Here is an 18,699-nt window from a genome sequence, read left to right as displayed (position 1 = left end):
ATTACTTGGGGGGCCGGATCCGGCCCCCGGGCCATGGCTTTGACACGTGTGAGCTAGACTCTCCTAATCAATCTGAATTTAAGACATCTGTTTGAACAAATTGATTATGTTTATTAGTTTAATTTGCGAGTTGGTTTCTTTATAAAACAATGACTGAAAATACAAACAAGCAATATAAAAGAGAATAGGCAGAGGCCTGTGATGCTTATTGGATGTCTATCCTTCAATACTCTACAACTCCATACTGATCAGTTTAACAAACCAAATCAATACAATCAATTAGAAAACAATCCTTTACAAATAAATAAAAGTGAATCAAATTATTTTACATAAGTGTTTTGTAATAATTTACACCCAATCACCTGTAGAAAAGACACCTGTCCACAGAATGATCCATCAGTCAGACTAAACTCTCCAACATGTAAAGACTATAGAGCTTTCAGTGGATTCTAGTGAGACCAGAATGCACTACGAAACCATCAGCAACAAGCTGGGGGTTAAAGGTCACAACTGTTTGGGGTTTATTTGTGCCAAAGTACAAGAAAAAGACGATAAATCCACCTATAGGTGCTTTTTTTATTTATTTATTTTTGCTTAAGAAGACACATGTGCAGACCTGCCTGAATTCAGAGAGTGATCGGGAGACGATGCTGTGTTCAGATCAACTGTTGGAGGAAGAGAAATGCTGCTTGTGCTGCTACACCATCTCCACTGTCAAGCATGGAGGTGGACGCATTATGGTCTGGGGGTACTTTTCTACACTACTTCACTGGGTGAATGGGAGGATGGACAGAGCCATGTACCGTCACATCCTGAGTGAGAACTTCCTTCCCTCCACCAGGAGGATTAAATGGGTTATGGATGAGTCTTCCAACCCAAAACATCCAGCCAGTCTCTGCACCTCAGTCCAGGAGAGAGCTGAAGCTCAGAGTTGCTAAGCAACGGCCTCCAAATCTGAATGATTTAGAAATTATTTGATAAGAAAAGTGAAGCAAAGTTCCTCCTGATGCGTGTAGAAACCTGATTAATTACAAGAAACGTCTGAACTCTACTGATGGTAATAAGGGCTTTGCTACAAAGTATTAAGTATTTATAGCAAGAGGGTTCAAATACTCATTTCTCTCAATGAAATGTAAATATATTTATATAAAGTCTTGAATTTTGTTGGGATTTTTTGTCTCTCGGTTCAAATGAACGTACCATCAGGATGACCGTCAGGTTTTAAGTGGGTAAACTTACAAAATCAGCAAGGGTTCACATACTTATTTCCTCCTCTCCATAAAGAAAATATGACAAAAATTTGATTAAAAATATATTTAAAAAGTTGAAAAACTTAAAAAAAATCTGATTTGTTAAATAATATATCATTTTTTATTTGGATTCAAACTTTTTACTATTTGGAGAAAATATTGTAGGAAACTTTTTAACTAAGAACAGGATTTTATTTTCCCAAAATGATCTAAATGTAGTTAGAATTTGAGAAAATAACATTTTTATTTGAATGAAAATGTTTGGAAAAAATACACATAAAATTCCCCAAAATGAAAGCTTAAATTGGCAAACATAACTGTCAAAACTTTTAATATTTTATATAAGGCAAGATTCATTGGAGTTCAGTTTTGTGTTTGTCCCCTCAGGACCCCGTGTTCCGTATGTTTCCTCCCGTTCACCGTGACGCCGCTGTCTTGCATGATGATCAAAGCGCCAGTTTCTCCTGACGATCGTGAGGAGAGAGCAGACGTCTCACTAAAAATCCGGTTCTGTTTCGTGCTGCACCACACGGCGGTTTTGGAGAGAGCCCTGTGTTCCGTGTCACTCCTCCTTCCCCCCTTCATGTTGAATTTCTCCTCCTTGGCTCCCCGTTCTGTTGTATGCATGCATCTTTAACGGACGCTCCAAGTGATCTCCACTGTCTCACAGGAGACGAGAAGAGCACTGATGAGGAGGAGGATCACACGTGGCAAAGCGACTCGCAGGAAGACAACTGGAACCAAAACCAGGCCGCTTTTCCCATCGCAAACTGCCACTACTTGGCGCTGGTGCCCGGCAACAGGAGACCCATTGACCCGGCACTGGCTGAACATTTCGCAGAGATCGCACCTCCTCCACCTTTGAGGAGGATGGAGGAGCAAGTGAGGGAGGAGCAGGAGCAGCAGAAGAGGGAGTGGCTGGAGGAGGAGCAGCTCAGACTGGAGCAGCAGAGGCTCCTGGAGACGCAGCGCAGGGAGCTCCTCCAGCTGCAGCTGCAGCAGCAGCAGCACGAGCACCGCCACCGCCGGCAGGTCCTGCAGTGGCAGCTGGAGCTGGAGCATCAGTACCGCATGCAGCAGAAACAGATCCAGCAGCAGCAGCAGCTGAGGAGGAGCCCCACCGGGGTGATGCTCTCCCCGTCCTCCGGGCTCTGCACCATCTACGAATCCATGGAAACCAGCGACGAAGAAGACGAAGCAGGACAGGAGCAGAACAAGAACCTATGGGTTCCCTCCCCCGAGTACGTCCAGAAGCAGCCTCGCCCCGTCCCTCCACAGGAGCTGGAGTGGAACAAGAAGGTGGACATGGTCCAGCAGCTCATACATCAGACCCTAATACTGTCCGGGGATGGAAGCTGCCCTCCGCTGCTGCTCCTTCCGGTGGGAACAGGGGGGACCCTCAGTCCTCTGGAAAGCAGCATGTGGCCCAGCCTGCCCCCACAATTCAGCCCCCCAGCCGCCACGGTCACCTCTGTCAGCAGCTACTCTCCAGACAGCCGGAGCAGCTCTCCATCTGGAGACTGGACCGTGGTGGAGCTGGAGACCCAGCACTGAAGCCCACCTAACTTTATGTAAAGGTTCTGCACAGGAGAGGCATTAAATTCCCACTCTGATCATCTTTTGATAAAGCGTTCCCAGTTGAGATTTTTAGCCAAAAATCTGAAAACTTGTGTCACTTTTTTTTAGGACATAGTTTCTGCAGAGCAGCAGGAGTTCATTAGGAATTCAACTGATGGCGTGGAGTAATTTTTACCACATCATCCCTTTGTTTTCATTCTTTCCCTCTAGCTTACAGCTCCTCACACCCCCAAAGCTAACATTACAGCGCAACATAAACAGCGAGAAATGTCAGATCTATCCAGTTTGATCCAGATTCCAGCTCAGATGAGGAAAGTGGATGCATCAGAACGGAGCAGAGAGCTCGTGGCCCCACCCAGAGTATTTACGTCACAATACCCACCCAGTAAGGCCAAGTGGGCCCCACTTGGTATAAAAGTGGGCAGTGGCCCCGATTGGGTTTGTCCACAGTTCCTGTGATGGCCCCACCTGTGTTTACCCACATTGGCTTAAGTGGGCTCAGAGAGTTAGCTTGCTACACTAGCCACCTGCCTGGTGGACAGCATTGCATGCTAGCGAGCTCTGCTGTAGCATACTAGCAAACTTCTCAACAGAGAGCTAGTGAGGTGCACTGTATCAAGCTAGCAAGCTCCTCTGTAGCATGCTATCGAGCTTCTCTGTATTGAGCTAGCGAGCTCCGCTGTAGCATGCTAGCGAGCTTCACTGTATTGAGCTAACGAACTCCACTGTTGCATGCTAGCAAGCTCCTCTGTATCGAGCTAGCAAGCTGCGCTGTAGCATGCTAGCGAGCTCCTCTGTGGTATGCTAGTGTGTTAGTGAGCTCCCCTGTATTGAGCTAGTGAGCTCTGCTGTAGTATGCTAACGACCCCGCTGTATTGAGCTAGCGTGTAACGCTGTTCACTGGGTTCCTGGATAGCATAGTGAGCCTACCCACTGAGTGTCCACTTAACCCAAAGTCGGCAAACACAGGTGGGACCACCACGGAATCTGTGGACATTTTCCTCCCACTTTTAAACCATATGAGGCCCACTTGCCCTTGGTGGCTGAGTACAATCCTTTTTAAACACCAATTAAACAAAGAAATATCAAAAAATACAATTTAAAGCTTAATTTTCTTTATATATGTCTTCCATCATCAGGAAAAGGCCACACGAATATGTTTAAAACGCCAAAAACATGTTTTTCATCAGAGTGGGTCTTTAAAATTGTGTTTATATACTTCCATATCATGCAGGGGAAGCTGCAGATGTTTGAATCGACCAGATCCTCCAGCTGATCCTCTCAGCTTTCCTGAAACTGACCCCCTTGCGACACTGATTGTGGTCTCTGTCCCTCTGAAACCCTCTCATCCCATTAGCATATGTTTCCCCCGTATAGATTTCCAATACGGGGACTGGTGTGGGGGGGACGTTTTTTTAGTGAAATCCCTCCAAGAGAGCAGACCCTGGTCGTCTTTGTGAGGCTGAGTTATGACAACTTGCACTTTTTTGTCCTAAATTAATCGTGTGTGAAGGTAAGTGGGTTAAAAAGTGTTTGTTTTATGTCAAATGTTTTTAAAATAGTCTGTGCAGTGCATGTAGAGGACGTGGGCAGCAGAGGAGACTGGAATAAGAGGGTCCCTCTGTCACATTCCAGGATGGTAGCATCATTTCCTGGGTGGCTGCATTCAGGGAGCCTGTGAGGTCACAGGGGAAAAAACAGATCTTCCATCTTCTGTCCTGTAATTTACGTCGTTCGTCACAAACCAGTTCCTTCTAGAAATATTTCTGCCATGAAATAAAAGCCATTTTTTCTGCAGAGCAGGTGGGTGACTTTGAAAACACAAAAAAAGGGGCAACACTGCCACCTAGCGGCAGCTGAGAGACCTTCACCCTGTGACCACAATGATGCAGCTGTAGTACTGTTAGTAAAAGGGATTTTTATCACCTAAAGAGATAAATTAGGTCAGTATATATACATCAGAGAACATAGTTTATTATAATATTAAAGATGCATGACTTTCTTGATTATGTTTGTGCTTAAAATGTTTTTTTTGTTGCCGTTATATTTGATAAAGTTTCACCTAAACCTCCAAACTGCATGCAAATATGAGAATCTATTTATGTACACCTGTTGGTTTGATACACTCCACAGTGCCTCAATCTCCACTAGTCACATACTGTGTGCACCTTTGCTATCATATCCATTATATAGTGAGATGAAGCAATAAAGTTTACAGTTTTGTATTTATTTAAGGCTTGTTGCACTTGAGAGTTGTTCTTTTCTCGTCTTCCATGCTAGTGCTCGGTATGTTTAGAGTATGAAACTTGAAAAGTATATATTGCAATCTAATTATTCAATAAATTAAAATATATAAAGATATACTTGTGTTTTTGGGTGGTCAGTTCACTTTTTTGGGTAGGGTTTTTCAAAATAAAGGTGAAAATGAGATGCAGTCCCATGGAAAACAAATCTACTTGTGTACTTTTATAGTAGAAATCAGGAAATAAATGTTTTTTTTAAATTGCCAATATGCTTGGATTTCAGTGTCATGTATGAATACTATATGTTAAGGCTTTATACTGCCTCCCTCTGAGAATACAGTAAATGAGTACTCACTGGTGCTGCAGCTATCACTGCTCTGAGGTCAATAAGGTTTATATTCATTCATGTATGCATCTGCTATATTTGCAGCACAAGTGGCTGAGTCTGCACGTTAAAAGACTGCATAATAATGGAAATTATGACCTTGAAAATTACATAACCTCATCATAAAACACTGAGAAATTGTGACACAAAAAATGGTTAGAAATTTTGCCAGAGTCCTGCATGAGAGCGACCAGAAAGAATAGGAATTCTGAGCATCAGTAACCACTGATGCTGAAGGTATGCAGCATATAGTACTTCCTGTGAAGTCTTTGTTGATGAATGGTAGATAGTATATACTTAAGAAGCACAATTAGGCCCAAAGGGATTTATACTCCCGTTTACATCAACCTGTAACTCATATAATTGCTGGTGACTTTAGAACCACCATAGAGTTAGACCTAGTGTACTGCATCACAGAATGCATGAAAACTAAATACTATATCCTGAAAATAAGATTCCATTAAAAACTGAATATTAATAAACATTAATTTGAAAAACAATGAAGCGGGTAAAACTTCTAAATTAGATTTCTGCATTAATTAAACTAAAAGAAAACAACTGACTATTGATTATATTTTGTCCAAAATGTCTTTTTAAATTGATTTTCTATGCCATAATGTAAGAAATAAAACTATACTGAAAAAAGGAATATTAGATTGAATTAATCTTTTAAAGTAATTTGTATCAGGACTAAAAATGTATAGTGAAAAAGTTAATAACTTTAATTGAAATATTATTGCTGTCATTATTTATTCATAAATGCTCCAAAGTTACAGGAACTGTCGATATCACGGTGTCTGATTCTGGTTTCCTATTGGTTCATCAGGAGACGTCACATTTACCTTTCTAACACCTTGAAGAGCAGCTCACCAAAACTTTATTGTATCCTGTAAAAATGTCAAAAATGTCCGGGTGAACTTTGGCAAAGCAGGCTGCGGCTGACGTCTTACCCACATAGCAGGATGACTTTGAAATGCAATCAACAGGTTGCGGCAGGAGGGCGCTACGCTGCTGCGGTTCAGTTTGCGGCTCCATCAAGCTACAGGAAGTTACACGCGGCTGCAACTCAGGCTGACGATGGTGTTTTCAAAATAAAAGTTGCACTTCCGCAAAAGAAATAATTTCAACCACAAAATTTGAACATGATCAATTAATACTACCGATTTACATATTCAAAAATAACGAATAAATATAAAACGAAGAATATAAATAGACTGTGGGCGGCCAGAGTAAAGCGAGCATTTAACTTTGAAAGCGCCAAACGGAAGTAGTAGGAACATCCTTTCTCTCCGCATCCCTCACCGGTTCTCTCAGCCCACCAGAGAGGAGCGTCAGAGTACGGCGGCGGGGAGGACGACCCGGTGGTTCAGCTGAGCTGTGGTGACTCCGGGCGGGCTTCGGCTCTCCTGACCATGACACGGAAGCCCAGCGGCGGCGCCCGCCCTCCCGCCTCCGGACACCCCCCTCCGCCTGATGCGGACCACCGTCCGAGAGTTGACATCCTGCCGCCGGGGGTGATGGAGTCCTCTCCCCTCTGCGCCTCATGAATTAATGACTCTGTTCACCAAACCCCGGCACGACCGAATGTATTATTTTAAAAATTAATTATTCATTAATGTTCCGGACTATTGACTCACTGGAGGACATTTCTGCGATGATTAGGAGACTATAACCTGCGATAAACATCCTCTGAAGCCGTCTAATAACTGGGATGGCCAACAACAACGAGCTGCAGGTGAGTTCCCCAACTTTTCAGCCAAACTTTAAGGTTTTAACTAAATTTTTCTTGTTGTTTGAATGATCATACTTACACAAATCATACATTTAAAATGTGTCTTTTGTAACTCAGTTCTGCATTCTAAAGTTTCATTGCTCAGCATAGTTTTCTGCTGTGCTCAACACATGGAAACCACAGACTTATTCACACTACAGTTCCAGACAATAATCTGCCTCAGCCTGGCACTACATGATGAGAAATAACCCACAATCCCCCAGTTTAGGCTCAGACCTCCTCCTGTGATGTGTCATGGGAGGTGTTGTGGGGTCAGAGGGCTGGCTCATGGTTACACCGGTGTCAGATTGGCTCTCAGAGGAGGAAAATGTTAAAAATTTAAAAGATTTGTTTTTATCAGTATGCTGGTTTGGACCAAACCAATGAAGATGTTCTTGATGAGGGATGCAATGATTCTATCTCCCTATGATTCAGGTCAAACCTTAATTTTGGGGTCACTGTTTTTTTGGGTAGAATTTTACGAGACGACAACAAAAATGTAGAATAATCCTTTTTAAACTATACTAATAAGCCTCTAACAATGGAGAAAACACCTTTTTTGGGCTCATACTAAACTTAGTGTAATGCAGGGGTGTCAATCTCAATCGCACAGGGGGCCAAAATCTAAAATACACCATAAGCCGTGGGCCAAACAGGATAAACATTTATTGGACACTCTAAAACAGCTAGCATGTAGCTGAATAAGTAAAATACCTAAAAAACTGAAAAAAGCCCAAATTTGCCAAAAAAGCTAGCATGTAGGGCTGCCACAAACGATTATTTTAATAGTCGACTAATCACCGAATATTTTTTCTGATTAGTCGACTAATCAGGTGATGCGCAAACTGGATGTAAAGCACACATCTTAACCATCATTAGCTTTAAACTAACCAAAAACTAGATATATAGCATTACCTGTGATAATGCTAGCATGAATGCTGTAAGCTGAATTTGGCCGCTGAAGATGCTAGTGATGATAGTTGAAGATGCTGAAGCTGATAACTAGCCAAAATGTTAGTTAAATGGGGAATTAGCATAAAAAATTAAAAAAGCCCAAGTTAGCCAAAACAGCTAGCATTTAGCTAAATGATTAGCAAAACTCCAAAATAGGCTAAAAAACCATAATAAATGCCAAAGTAGTCCAAAAAGCTAGAATAATGCAATCATAACTTTCATCGTTACTAAACTCTGACTCCATATAATATAAAGTAATGATTAAACAATTATTAAATTAGTTGTCGACTATTTTAATAGTCGATTAGTCGTTGATTAGTCGAATAATCGTGGCAGTCCTACTAGCATGTAGCTGAAAAAATAAATAGATCAATTTCAAAATAGCCTAAAAAACTGAAAAAAGCCTAAATTTGCCAAAACACCTTGCATGTAACTGAAACATTAACTGAACTCCAAAATATCCTAAAAATATTAATAAATGCCAAAATAGTCCAGAAATCTAGCAGAATGCTAATTTTTAAAACTTATAACTGTACATTTTTAACACAAATGTGAATAATTAAAAGGCAGAAATACAGTATTATTCCAGAATGAATCAACTCAAACCTTAAATAACTTTCAATATGTTATGCTCCATAAAAATATATTTTATCAAAATTGTACAAGTTAGAAATAAGCCCAAGGAACGTCTCACCAAAGTATGAAGAATATAACGTCTTACAGCCTCTTCAAACAAAAATAAAAGATCGATACTTGCCAATGAGAACCCATTGAGAATTAATTGCAGGACTAAATATCAAGATGTATTGCAGTATTGATATTTTGGCACATCCCTATTTTAAACCATAGGTTGTGGCCTCCAGAAATGTTATTAAAATGAAATTCAAAGATTAATACCAATAATAAGTATTATTTCCTGTTCCTCTGCACTTTGTGAATCCTCCAATCAGCGCTGCTCAGTCACTTGTTGTGAGTAACAACCCGGTTCTGCGTTACCAGGAATGAGGAAGGCCCCCCCTCCTGTTTTTCGTGGAAAGTCGTCAGTGTGGGCTTGAAGATCAACACTCAGAGCTGATGTGGGCTGACAGACGCTCAGACTGTCAGAAATGCACAGGAACTTTCAATCCAATTTACTTTTTCGAGATTCAGAGCATCAGTTTATTGGCTGTTCAGGTCCAGCCACGGAGATGCTGGAGCCTATCCCGTTGGATAAAGGCGGGGTACACCCTAGGGAGTTCTCCAGTCTGTCGCAGGGCCATTCAGACCCGCATAAGAATGATTTTAGCCTTCCTTGATAAGAATTATTAAAAGGCTGACTGAGATGATATTTTCCCGTTAGACATCATCGAATACTTGTTTGTTTGTATTCAAAAATACTGCAAAAATTATACACATTTTTGTATTGGAATTTGCACTTTTGTCAGTAAAAATAAGATTCCTATAGTAAGTGCATAGTAGTAAAAAGTTCCAAGTATGAATGAGCATAAGTGATGGTATGAGCACTGTGTTAAGTAGAAATGCAGATATAATCTGATTGTTAGATTCTCATTTTGTGTTTTTATTGTTAGGATCATAAGCTTTATTAATTGTGAAAGAATTTCTGTTTCTTTTGATTTCTTGACTGAGTTTTTCTTGTTTATTTCATTAAATTTAACAAAGTTTAATTGTAGAAGCTCTAAATAACCAGAGCTGAGCAGAAACGCCGAAAAAAATATGTGTCCGGTGTGAAGTGGAGGTGAAGCGGATACCACGCGCACATTGCTTTGCGGCGTTAGTTGCTGACACACCGGCTGCGTCAACTCGCATTTGTGCGTCCACTTTCAATGAAAAGTCTATGCAATCACGTGTAGACCAGAATTTCAAGCTTTCGTGTCTGGAACGCTTGTGATCCCACGCCGCTATGCAAGGTTTGAAGCCTGGTCGCGGGCTCTACATGTCCGTTCATTGGTCACATGCTGCAAGTTCAACCAGTTGAACTTTTTCACATGAATTGTAGCAAAGCAGCACTGGGACCAATCATGGACTTGAATTTGGTAGTGACTTGTGGTTAGCTTCCGCTTCAAAACACGGAAATACCAACTGTTGTAAACATGATCGCAAAGGAGAAATTAATTATTAGGGTTTTTGCCGGGACGGATGAATATAACACTAAGACGGAGATTTATAGGAAACCAGAGCTGTGAAAATGACACGCTTGGAGCAAGATTCTCCAGGAGGACCTGACAACGAACGACAACATGGCCCCAAGATGGCGCCAGAGCATCATTTGTCAGAAATCCTCGACCGAAATTCGAACAAAGAAAAAAAAATGGAATGCCATAGGGGAGGGGCCACTCAGTCCAGTTCTTGTAACTCTTGTGCTATCCTGTATGTTGACGTTTGGATTGGGGTCATCTGGACCCAACAAGACAGTGCACTGAACTTTTTTCTTCCCAATGGTTTTTGATCTTCACTGGTGTCCGTGGCAGACATGAAATCCTGTCCACCTTCATCCACATTTGTCATTGGATGGATAACACGCCAATGTAAGGCTGGGGTCATCTGGACCCATAAGAGAGAACAAGGGTTAAAGAGTCAATGGTCGAAACAAAACTGAGACCTGAAGGAGGAGACATGAAGGCCACAAATAAATCATCTTTTTACCCTCTTAATTCACTGATTGAATATTTATGATGGTTTAGAGAAGCTGAATCATGCCTTCATCTCCTGGAACAATCTTCTGTCTGCTCTTCAGCAGGCTGCAGCTCATTTACAACACTGCTGCCAGAGTTTGGACCAGAATCAGAACCGATCACGTCCCTCCTGTTCTCAATTCCTCACATTTTGAAGGACAACTTTACTAGTTTTTCATCACTAAATGGTGTGGAACCCAAAAGGCTTGTCTGATCTGCTTGTGGCACCAAAATCCAGGGAGCATTTAGCTAGTAGAAGCCGATGTCAGAACCAAAGAGGATGGAGCTGCTTTCAGCTGCTGCTAAAGGCCTAAAACGTAGACAAAAGGATTTGTTTACTCTAAAGAAGGGGTGACACAGGGGGCCAAAATCCAAAACAGTCCTTAGGTCGCGGGCCGAACTGGATAAACATTTATTGAACAGTCTAAAACAAATTTTTTAAACTTTAAAAACAGTCATTTTAGAATAATTGTGAACTAGATATATAGCTTTACCTCTGATAATGCTAGTGGGAATGCTGTAAGCTGGATTTTGCCACTGAAGATTCTGAAATTGATAGCTGAAAATGCTGCTAAAATATTAGCTAAATGCCAAATTAGCCTAAAAAACAAACAAAAAAAAAACGTAGGTCAGCCAAACAGTTGGGATGTAGCTGAAAAAAATAGCTAAACACCGAAATTGACTAAAAATTTGGGAAAAAGTCTAAATTAGCCAAAACAGCTAGCATGTAACTGAAATATTAGCTAAACTCCAAAACAGCCTAAAAAAAAGCTTAAATTATCCAAAACAGCTAGCATGTAGCTGAAATATTAGCTTAACTCAAAAATAACCTAAAAGATCTTAGTAAATGCAAAAATAGTCCAAAAAGCTAGCCGAGTGCCCATTTTTAAAACCATAATTTTTTAACATAATTATGAATAATAAAAAATAAGGAATATAATTCCATAATAAATCAACTTGAATCTTAAATAACTTTCAGTATTTTACCCTCCATAAAAATATATATTTAGTCAAAATTATACAAGTTAGAAATAAGTGCAAACAATATCTGGCCATTAATAATAACAAAATAAAATGATCTGGAGGGCTGGATAGAATTACCCAGGAGGCCGGATCCGGCCTTTGACACATGTGCTCTAAAGGTACCATACAAGTTTCCTGATAGAACATTTTCCTAAAATCTATCACTTTTTTAGTCAAAAGTTTACGTTTCTGTTGGTGATTCTTGTTTCCAAGGTGCAGTAAATGCATCATGATTCGATTGTGTTGGTAAAATCTCCTGTCCTTCAGATGTGCTGCTCCAGTTTTCTTCTAGAGCTGCTCAACACTACCAGCCTCGTTGTTTTCTAGATATTCATGTTTCATTACTTGGACCAGGTGTGTGGACTCCATCGCAGACCTGGAGAATTGGGGTTTAGAGATTTTCTGATGCGTTGATCATGGGACATTGAACAGCTGGAGCCCCTTCCTGCTGTGTTGATGACTCTGGTTAACCTTTCACAGCTGTCTGACTGAATCTGCCCTGAATTCCTCTTTTCTTCAGCTGGCCAGCAGAGACTAAGGGGGGATTGGGATCACGGGGTCGCTGTGGTAATGATGATAGGTTAAACCAGCGTGTGATGATGATGGCCCTCACCTGATGACTTTCTCCTCCATCAGTCAGCAGGCGGGAACTGATGCCCAGTCTCCTCTTGCTGGATCTGTCAACTGAAACGACCCAGTTCTCGCCCCCCCCCTCCATCTGTCAAAAAGCCATTATCCCTTCACAGGCAGAAAGAGACTATTAGTGTAGAACGTAGATAAACTGGCCGGACTTCCCCTCTTCTTCTCAGCGCCCTTATTGATCCTCAGCCTGTTTATGTGTTGGCCAACCTCTCCTTCAGATGGCTGTAAAGAATGTAAATGAGGCCTGAAGCCGAGGATGTGGGCTCCGCGCTGATTCAATAACACACACTTTTAGGACGGCGTGCTCTCTACCTCTCTACCGCCGTCCTCTCATGAATTCTTTATTTCTCCCGGTTTCCTGTGGTTATTCTGCATAAGAGGCTCATCAGAAAAGTTGCTGCTACTCTAAGAGAAGAGGAGGAAGTTGTTGGTTTTATGGACTCGCTGGTGCTGCTCAAAGTTACGGGTGTCCCCAGCCGCCACTACCAGGGATAATAGGATTAGGAGGCTGTGGACCTCCCTGTCTCTGACCCCCTTCTCAAACATGCCACCCCGCATCTCCTGCCACAATCCAGGATTATATTTTGTCTGTCTCACAGAATCCCCAGGAGGCATGCTCAAGCCCCCGCTGCATTACAGCGTTTATGGGATGTGTACTGTGGAGGAAAATCCTGCAAGATAAAAGCTTCAAAGATCTACCTTATGTTCTTGTGACATTTTCTGATTTTTATTTAGAAAATTAAGCTCAGAATTACATTTCTGGGTATTTTATTGTGTATTGGAAGCAGAGAACACTGAGCGGGCCAAAAACTTCCTGCTCCGCTTCATTCTGATGCATCCACTTGCAGACAAATAGATCCATGAAAGTCTTTGTTATCCTCGTCTGAGCTGGAATCTGGATCAAGACTGTACACCTGGAAAGCTCCGATATTGCTCACCACTTTTGTTGCACCGGTAATGTTAACTTGGGGTGTGAGGGGCTGTAAGCTAGCAGGAGAACGTGTAAACGGATGGATGATGGGTGGGGTTGGGGGGTTACTCTTCCCCAACAGTCCAACCCACAACTCAGAGGTGAATTTCTGCCTGCCGCTCTGCAGAAACTATGCCCTAGAAAATGACATGCTTTTTGAATTTAGGCTAAAAATGTCCTAATCATAATTAAAAGACCATTGGGAACGATTATTGAGGAGAAGCGATTAGTTAGGACAATGCTGGCCTTCATCTCTGCTGTTCAGTTAGATCACTTTCTGTCCTAAAACTTCAACTCCAACTGATAAATCTAATTAAATGGTTCCCAATCGTTGGTTGGTTGCTGCAGTAGTTTTGTAATGTCAGAGTGTTCTGCAGCTCAAACGATAGTGAAACAGCTGACGCATTACAGCCTTTCACTCTGTGTGCCGGTGGAGGAAAAAAGAGGAAGATGAAAATGAGGATGTGCACTGATTCAAACACAGCTTTGAACATAAAGCAAATTTGAATACAAAATGGAGGAAAAACATGCTCCTGTTTATTAGTATTTACACAACATTGCAGTAGATATAACTCCCATATATTTTTATGTTGTTGGTGTGTCTGACCTCAGTTGTATTAACTTTAGAAAACCTGCTGTCATAACTCATGAAAGTCCCACTCTGATCATCTTTTGATCTATTGTTAAAGCGCTCCCAGTTTTTTAATTAAGAATATACAGATTTTTGACGAAATAAAAACAACCATGTCGTTTTCTAGTACATAGTCTCTGCAGAGCGGCAGGAGTTCATTAAAAATTCACCTCTGAGTTGTGGGTGGGACTGTTGGGACAGAACAGCCCGCCCCCCTTCCCCTCCCTTTTTCTGAGAGCTCTTTGTTTACACTCTCTCCTGCCAGCTTAGAGCACTTCACAACCCCAACTTAACATTAGTGGTGCAACAAAAACGCAGAGCCAGATTGCAGTTCATACGAGGAAAACGAAGATGTTCATGGATCTATTTCTTTGTCAGTGGATGCATCAGAATGGATATTTTCTATGTAACAAATGCAATGTTTTTTAGATTAGACTAGAAATGATTTATTTCAAGCACTCAAGAAAAAAATAATGTACAATATAATCAATCAACAGAAGTTTACACCCATAAAGGATACACAGAATAACTAGTTCTGAATGAGAGGAAGCGAGTTTATATAATCCCAGCCCAGCTCGACCTTACCATTTCCTTTACGTGAACTATCATTATCTGGTTTGTAACTTAAGATCATATATTTATATTTTCCCAAAATAGATTCACGTTATTAAGAATCCTCAAGTAACAATAAATAATATGAATATGTAAGTAGATATATCACTATTTCAGACTTTGTCATCATTTTCACAATGATTTGAATAAAGAAATATAATTTGGAGCTTAATTTTCTTCACTTATGTCCTTCATCATCAGAAAATTTTCACAAAGACATGTTGAAAACACAAAAAAACCCTTAATTTTCATTGGGTTTTCAAAACAACTTTCTTCTTGTTCTATGGGGTTGAACACTTTCTAAAGTTGTCATGTACATGAAATAAAGCAATGTACTTTAAACAATGTACAATACAGATTATGTACCAAACATAATTATCATGTTTATTGCTGGACTTTTTAACATGGCAGTCAGTGTAAAGTTATTCCCTTCTGACACCAGACCCCAGTGGTGGTTTAAGGAACTGCAACATTTGACACTTAGTTGTTTGCATCGAATTTGGAAAGGGAATTTTAGGCTTTCTACCTGTCACAAACAGGCGGATGGCTGGATCCAAGTTCAGCAGGTTTTATTGGCACAGACAGGAGAACAGGAGTGAAGCACAGCAAAACTTCCACAAAGCTAAATCAGGGTCAGGCAGGCAGAGGTCAGGCACGAGCGTGAGGGCATCTGAGAACAACCAGAGTGGTCAAGGTAGGCGGCAAACAAAGACGAAGCTGGGTCAGAACCAGAAGTTCAGGTCAGGATGAGAACGCTTAGTGATGTAGAGTGGCATAAACAAGACTTCACACTGAGCAGAGGTCAGTGCTCTGACTAAATACTGCTGGGAGTATTTACAGATGGAAAACAGCTGTGGGGCTTCTGGGAGTGACAGCAGGGGCTGATGGGAAGTGTAGTGTAGAGACCTAGGAAGTGCTAGTAATCAGTTGATGGATCCCACTGGTGACCAGAGAGGGAGACAGGGGACTGATTCATAACACTGCCAAACGATCCACCCATAGCTTTAGGGATTTTACCCAACAACCCACAACGAACTCCAACAGATTTTACTGCCAACATGAACTCATATAAAAGACTTTTCTATAATCAATTTTATTCACGACTCTTTAAATCACATTTTATAAAGATTCAAAGAGGAATGTTTCAAATTCTATAAATTGTGTTTTCAAGCAGAATCCAAAAAGCACAGTTTCCCAAATAAACTCTTTTTTAGAGATATTGATCTAATAAAGTTTGTAGACCGTATGTTGTACTCGATGATGGAGTTTATAGAATCAGATGTGAAATGTGGTTGAGTACTTGGAGGCTGCGCAACAGAACCGTCGTGGTCATGCAGGTTGGGTCTTATCAGAAACTGAAGTAAGGGGGTGGGGGTATCTGTGTGACCCAGTTGTGGTTACTTGATGCGCTGAGGTGTGCTGTAGCCATGCAGAAGTCATGCGATATCCCGTTGTAGCGGTGTTGGTCTGAGGCTTCATGGGAGCAGCCGCGACGTAAACCCTCCACAGTGGACTGGCTGTTCTTTCAGCCCAGAAGCTGTGGAAGTAAGAAGAAGAACCTGTGGAGACACTTGCAGTTTAGCCTGAACTCTGGCTTTAAACTGTAACCCAAACTAGTGCTTTTGTCCTCCTTTAAATCCATGCCTGGACTGCTGGAACACTGGTATCATGAGCAGCCAGGTACCATTGTTCTTAACGAGTTTATTTTAACTCGCCATTAACAATACTCGGGATATGAAGAAAGCCATAGCTGGGGGAGTATAAATATCTCTGAATGCAGCATCTATGGAGGAAAAGGGGAGCGTTGTATGGAGATGTGCAGTGAAGTCGCCTTCAGCTGCTTCTCTGGGATAAGTTACATAAAATGTGACATTTTATGATTTGCTTGACCTTTTTGTCAGCTCAATTAAGTAGATTACAAGTTATGCTAAAATAGTCATGATAGTTTGCATGAATCTATAGCTGCTAAATTGATACTTTTTTTGGCTTTTTAGATCTATTTTGTATAAAATCCTGCTGTTTCTTGATTGTTTGAGTGGCTGTCTAAATTTAGACGCCTCAGGAGCGAAATTGCTTTAACTCTAATGTTATACTGCTAGCCTGCGAAATGAAGAAAGGACCATATTGTGATCATAAGACTTCAGTTTATTTATAAAGCATCGTTCTACAGTCACGCTTTTGTCAAGATGCTACACAAAAGCAAAACCATCAAACCAACAAAATGTGTTTTTACGGTTGTTATAGTTTATTTCAGACCAAAACTTTCTAAAAAGGCTACATTGTTTGAGTGGTGCTTTCATATTACACATAAAAGTAACACACAAGCCTTTATATCTTTGAAACACGCTTAAAGTTTTGTAAATTGGGTTTCATCTACAGTTTATTAGACAAGTGCAGCTGAGTTTTATCTTCTAGTTTAGACTCTTTTTTACATGTGTACAGTTTTGACCTTCAGGGAATAAAGGAAAGGCTTTGGGGGCAAAATCAAGTCTGGTTAATCATATTAGAAAATAAGTTGGATGACTCCGCCCATTATATGACATCACTACAGCAAAGGCAGGGAGCTTGTTAGAATTACTGTGCGTGGAGCAGTGGCGCATGGGCAGTAAAGGCCCAGTACCTGCACCTTACCCATGACTAGAGTGTGGTGTAAGGACACTGTACAACAGGGGTCCCCAAACTTTTACTCGTTAGGACCACATAACTTTTCTTTACTGATGTGCTTCTTATTGCATTTTTCTCATAGTAGAGGATCTATATAAAATAGTTTACTATTAAAACTGCATTTCTGAGTATTTCTTAATTAAAATTGTGTTGTATTAGAAAACCGGATGCTTGAAAAGGCAGAAGTTTCCTGGCCTGCTCACGCTTGTGCGAGACATGATTAGCTTTCAACACTTATATTCTCATTGTTATTTTAATGTTAGCTTTAGGCTGTAAGCTTGCGTATGGGCACGCAAACAGAGCTTTCAGCAATCGGTAGGGGGGCGGGTTGCTCTGTGTCAACAGTCCCGCCCACAAACCAGAATTGTATTTCTAATGAGCCACTGTGCATAAAATATGTTTTAAAACTGACCAAAGCTTTTTGAATTTTACTGAAAACTTTATAATTAAAAGACTGCTGGGAACGATTTTCGATAGAAAAGAATACGATTGGAGTGGGACTTTATTGTTTTGTTTTCACAAAGAAATGGAAGAATTTTGGAGATTCTGTGTATTTTTTCTCTCTTTGAGTAATCAGCAGCATCCCTCGGGAGGAGGGATAATCATATGCTTCATAGAGTGGACCTCTTATCCCCCCCTCCTCTGTCATAATCATTATTAATCTCCCCTGCCCATTACCATCATGCCTGCACAACCATTCCATTACATCGTGGTGCTCTTTCCACTCGCCGTGTCCAGCAGCAGCCGCTGTTTGGGACTGGCTTGAATATTTCATTAGTGTAAAGCGTCTGTGTTAAAGTAGGTCGTTGAGTCATTAGAGTGAGCAGTAAGACACAGATCAACACAGCAGGACATCTTCATAACTGCAGATTTAAGCACATGTTTGATTTTTCTGGTGAAATCTCCGGTGAACATCCGCGCCTGAATTAGACAACATCAGAGTCTGGATTGGTCCCAGGAAGTGGGGGATGTGGTAATGGATCAAACCCTGTAGTGGATGCAGCTCATTCATTTTTAAGGCTTCCGGTGAGGATTCGGCCTGTTTTATGCGGGGTTGTGGATCGTCGATGGAGGAATACTGAAACTTGGGGAACATCTCGGCTGGAAAATTAGGCTTTTGTTGAACCGCGTTAGCTTGCTCATTTACTCAAAACTGAACAGAAAAAGTAAGAAAGTTTTGGTGCCGATTTAGAATTGATTGAGAGTTTTGGGGGCAGTCAGAAAGATAACGTTATTATAGACCCACTTCAATTAAAGTGGTGTTTTTAACATGTTTTTTTGGCATTTTTCAGATGACGGAGGAC

At 41.1% G+C, this 18,699-nt stretch overlaps 1 protein-coding gene across 1 annotated transcript in view; it reads left to right on the top strand.

Moving 5' to 3' along the window:
• Nucleotides 1-6,734: 6,734 nt before the first annotated feature.
• pkn1b (protein kinase N1b) overlaps nt 6,735-18,699 on the top strand; it is a 53,177-nt gene continuing 41,212 nt past the window's right edge. Inside the window, exon 1 of the mRNA XM_024272518.2 lies at nt 6,735-7,191. Coding sequence (XP_024128286.1) covers nt 7,168-7,191 — 24 coding nt within the window. The 5' untranslated portion in view covers nt 6,735-7,167. The remainder of the gene's footprint in view (nt 7,192-18,699) is intronic.

Source organism: Oryzias melastigma, linkage group LG8 (assembly GCF_002922805.2).
Source record: "Oryzias melastigma strain HK-1 linkage group LG8, ASM292280v2, whole genome shotgun sequence".
NCBI classification, from domain to species: domain Eukaryota; kingdom Metazoa; phylum Chordata; class Actinopteri; order Beloniformes; family Adrianichthyidae; genus Oryzias; species Oryzias melastigma.
This window is presented reverse-complemented; position numbering and strand designations above follow the sequence as displayed.